The following is a 4,684-nucleotide window of genomic DNA, read 5'->3' on the forward strand; positions in this document are numbered from 1 at the left end:
CATCAATTTTGGCTGTGGTCTGTTGACAAACTCACAACATTTGCATCTAATTTAGCATGCTCTGTTCTAAATCAAGTGATCTAATTAATGCCAGTGGCTCATAATACAGTGCAGATTCAAAAACATTTGTACAGTAAGCCATGTTTGATCCTCTTTGTCTACTGATAATCACTACTTCCTCTATTACAAAAGTCAGGTTGTAAAATATCAGCTCCCAATTTAGTTTTTGCAAACTTGTTTCAACCTTTTCTGTTTCCAATTAATTTCTGTCTCCAGCATTAAAACAGACATAATTTGTAGCAATCACATCTAATACATTTTAACTATCCAGTTTTGCTACTTTCCCTTGATAGTGCATGATCAGCTCAATCTGCACAGTTTTCCTATAAATCATTTGACAGGAATCTTTTAACCATTTGATTCAAGTCAGTCATCAGATGCTGCCTGCAGCTCAAATTCATAAATTTTCTGTGCATTTTTCTCATCATCTAGCACTGATACACCTGAACATCCAAAGCGTATAGCTTTCAGCTTGATTAAAAAAGGGCTCAATTTTGTTTACAGGAACTATGAACATTGTGATTGGCTGCTGTTTTAGCCAACAATCTAGCTAAATTTGCCCAGATCCATGGGGCAATTTACTTGACTTCTGACCATCTCGCCCTCCCACTTTTTTTTAAACAAATTTGACATTTTGTGTGCCATGTGGAATCGGTTGGATACACAATTAATGTGGGTCAGTTATACCATTGTATTGATGATACCTCAAACACTGCAATAGCAGTGAACCTTGGCAAGTTGATGGTCTATCATCTGACATTTTGTGCAATTAGGGTTAGAAATCTTTGTGAATATTAGGGTTACAAAAAAAATTTAAACAACTTTTGAGTCAACCATTTTTTGTGTCGACCTTTTGCCCCTATTGGTTGACTCAAAAGTTGTTTAAATTTTTTTTGTAACCCTAATATTCACACAAGAGGTCGACATTGATGAAGTTCAACAGGTATTTTGTACCTGTTGAACTTCATCAATGTCGACCTCTTGTGTGTTGTCCTTTTCACCATGTTGACCCTTTATATCTGTCGACCTATTGCCTGTCTACCAATTTACCAGTGCTTGGGGACCCATGTTACTTTTCTATTGCAAAGTACAAATTCTAGATTTTCTTTTCATTTACAGCACAAAATGTCTATCACTGAAATTCTGTCCACTAAGGACATTGCAGCTGCCCTGCAGAGTATAGAAAGTAAGTTACAGACTTCAGCTTCTTCTAAAACACAACCAAAAAGTGATGCATATTGCTAACATTATAGTAGTAAAGGTAGCTTTAATTTAATTGCAATATATTTTTATGTAATACACTATTTATTTTTGATAAACGATGATTGATTAAAATAAAATATGCATAAATGGAATGGTTGTATTATCTCTGTGCTTAATGTTTACTTATAGTACACTAGAAAGATAATCTAAATAATTTTATATTTCATAGTTTTATTTTACTAAGTTACAGTGATAGATATCACACTAATTGAAAAAACTTTAGATTTTATTTTTATTTTTAATGGTAAACATTGCCTAAAAAAACTGCTTCATTTGGCATTGGAGGCATTATGTCATTTTAAATCAGACTTACATTATATTTATAATTTTCATATAAACATAATACAGCACCTAGAAAGTATCCAGAAAATACAATCACAGTTTATTTCAGATGGTATTAAAGGGTTGGTTGTGAAGATGCTTACTGTATGTGGAATAAAACTTTCTTTTTTATCAGAAGAAGACTCATTTGAGTACAAGGAGTTCTTTAAGTCAGTTGGTCTTAGTGGCAAGTCTCCTGATCATGCCAGAAGGGTTTTTGAAATGCTTGATAGAGACCTCAGTGGATCCATTATGGAAGAGACAGTTGGGTAAGGATATTAATTTGAATTGCAATTTATCTCAAAATAAATCCATCTCTAATGATTACACCAGTTGGCCTGTAAACAGAACACTTAAAGTCTAGTCTAGAATACCTGAAAATGTTATTTGCAGACTGCAAAATAAAATGTACAGTAAATAGGAAATCTAATTTTTTAAATGCATCACACTTTTGCCTAACCAGAATCCATACAACACTGCAATATCAGGCATACAGACATACTAGATATCTGACAACTTAGAAACATGATAGCTCATACCTCCTTCTTTTTACCATTAGATCTTTTCCGATAAAGCTAGAAAATTGACTGCGCAGGAAACCAAAATGTTCATGAAGGACGGTGACTTTAATGGAGATGGCAAGATTGGAATAGATGGTAATCTTAATATTCTAAATTGATTTCTTGATTCTTCTTTAATAAGGCCCATAGGAGCTCTTTTAACAATGGTAATTCAACAATTGCTAATCTTTATGTGGGTACTCTCCTCCGGAAAAATTATGCATGGGCAGAAGATAGTAATGACTTTGGCAAAGTCTTTACTATGTTCTAAGCATGCATGAAATTTCCTTTCTTCACAAATATCTATGAAAAATTGCAGGGAAAATGGCATCTGTTTCAGCCCAATCGGACCCCCATCTTGGGAGCAGGGTGAACCAGGGGCCCATGTGCACCACAATCCCTACACCCATTATAGATATGCTTATGTCTTGTATGCATATAGTATAAATATGCTGCTTAGCAATGAGTTTTCAATATACTCAAAAAGTAAAGGGGTCAGACAAATCAATTTTGTAGTCACAATTGCTTTGCAAATGTACACTATAAAGTTCCAATTTAAGTCTTATAAAATAGAAGAACAGATGTTTATTATAGCTATAATGCTATGCTAATTATAATTGTTTTTCTCAAGTATCTGTGCTTTAAACTGTCCTTTGGTGCTAGGGTATAGAAATCCTTCTGCTGAACAGGTTTTACTGTTATATTTCTTTCTGTTGTTTTGAGTATACATCTGCTCTTATGTTTCATCTTGTAAGTACAATCTTAGTGTAAAAAGTGTTTCAGATTTAGAGCATAATCCAACTTTTAAAAAAATAATTAATACAGGCATAATTATCAAAAAAATCTATTTTATTTAGAATATAAATTTTAGCACAAATAGGCAAAAATGCATGTTTAGAGGTATTTAACTAATTGTTTTCCCCCTACCCCCTCTCATTTCAGAATTCCAAGCTATGGTAAAACAATAAACAGCCAAAATTAAAAAACAAGGACTGAACCCTCAATTTGTATACACAGCTGGCACTAGTTTGTTAATTTTTATACTGTCTCATGTGTCGTAGCTGAATAATTGGCTGAGACAAGTTCAGTTTAAAATTTAATTGCGACGACGCCATTTTGCGACTGGCCTCAAGACACCATCTTGTGAATGGCAGTAAGACTCCATTTTAGAAAAGAAAGCTTACACAAGCGCCATTTTGTCAAAAATCCATAGTACACAATCCACAGTGCAAAATTGCTAAAAGTAGCAATTTTGCTACTCACAACGCAAAGTTGCTAAAAAGTAGCATGAACAGCTTTTTCACAATCTTCCCCAAACACCTACCGATGGTATTTAGCAGACATAAAATAACTTTCCAACACATTAAAATCATTCACAGCCTTATATTTGAGCAGTAGCAAAGTAGTGGTGTTTTCCCCTACATTCACATTAACACATATGCGATGCAGCAAAAAGTAGCAAATTAGTGGTGTTTTCCCTGCACTTCATGTTAAACATAGGACAACGCAAAATAGCTATTTAGACGCACAGCCAGCTTTTTAGTGATCTTTCCCAAACCCATACTGGCATGCTCACACACATACACAGAAGCCTTTCCAACTTAGTGCTGGTCGCTAAGTGCCCCACAGACCCTCAAATGCACAACACAATTTAATGTCATTTCTCCCTGCATACACATTTAAAAGCAATGGTCCCGCAGCACGAAAGGAATGATTATTATTTGGTTTAATCGCAATGTCAGCATATGTAGAAATGAATGTTTTCTGTAACTATGGTTTAGTAAATGGCAAATGGGCCGTGATTGGTGCCGTACTGATCTACTCTTTTCCCACAGCGTTCCGGTGGCATCGGTGAGGAGATCAGAACATGCGGCTATGAAATATGAATGATAGAGAGAATAACTCCTTGAAATGTTGTATGCCATAGTTTAGACTAGATTTATTATGCAGCGGGAAAGTGGACACAATCAGGCTGTTAGAGGCTGGTTGAGTCTTTGCACTGACCTATGAATTGTACCGTAATGGAAGAAGCAAGAAGAGGAACCAATGAGAACCTGCCAACGTATTCTATTGTATTGCTTATCCCAGTATGGGTATATATGTGAGTGCTCTGAAACGAGATGCCAGTCTGCGGTGGTCCTGTTATGCTGTTTCAACGAAGGTTTCATTACTGATGCCGGCTACTGGTCCCAGAGCGCACGCGTATGTATTGACTGTACCTTATGATCTAATGTTTGTACAGTTTAATTTGCGCTCATTGTTAGATCATAGCGTGGTAACATCTGTACTTTTACCTGAATAATAATCTTTAGCGCGTTGGACCGCTATTCCACTGTCTTAGAGTCTTATTAATGGTATATTTAAAACACAGCGCTAATTAGCGACACCTTATGGTTTTAGGAGGTATAGGCAGATTTTGTCTTAGAGGTTCTAGGCAGGTGAATCTTAGAGGTTTAAAGGCTGGAATGTACTAAAGGTTC

General features: G+C 35.5%; 1 protein-coding gene across 1 annotated transcript; it reads left to right on the forward strand.

Annotated features, from left to right (window-relative positions):
- Window positions 1-1,185: 1,185 nt before the first annotated feature.
- LOC148538972 (parvalbumin, thymic-like) lies at window positions 1,186-3,172 on the forward strand. The gene is made up of 4 exons (XM_088451909.1): window positions 1,186-1,246; window positions 1,781-1,908; window positions 2,204-2,300; window positions 3,147-3,172. The coding sequence occupies exons 1-4, from the start codon at window positions 1,186-1,188 to the stop codon at window positions 3,170-3,172; spliced, it is 312 nt and encodes a 103-aa protein (XP_088308035.1).
- Window positions 3,173-4,684: the final 1,512 nt, after the last annotated feature.

This window comes from Taudactylus pleione, unplaced genomic scaffold (genome assembly GCF_031769625.1).
Source record: "Taudactylus pleione unplaced genomic scaffold, aTauple2 ptg000032l, whole genome shotgun sequence".
NCBI lineage: Eukaryota > Metazoa > Chordata > Amphibia > Anura > Myobatrachidae > Taudactylus > Taudactylus pleione.

Excerpts from the sequence above, each read along its gene's own strand:
- LOC148538972 (XM_088451909.1), top strand. The coding sequence starts at position 1,186 with ATGTCTATCACTGAAATTCTGTCCACTAAGGACATTGCAGCTGCCCTG. Across the intron at positions 1,247-1,780 it reads TGCCCTGCAGAGTATAGAAA|AAGAAGACTCATTTGAGTAC; the intron begins GTAAGTTACAGA and ends CTTTTTTATCAG. Across the intron at positions 2,301-3,146 it reads TGGCAAGATTGGAATAGATG|AATTCCAAGCTATGGTAAAA; the intron begins GTAATCTTAATA and ends CTCTCATTTCAG.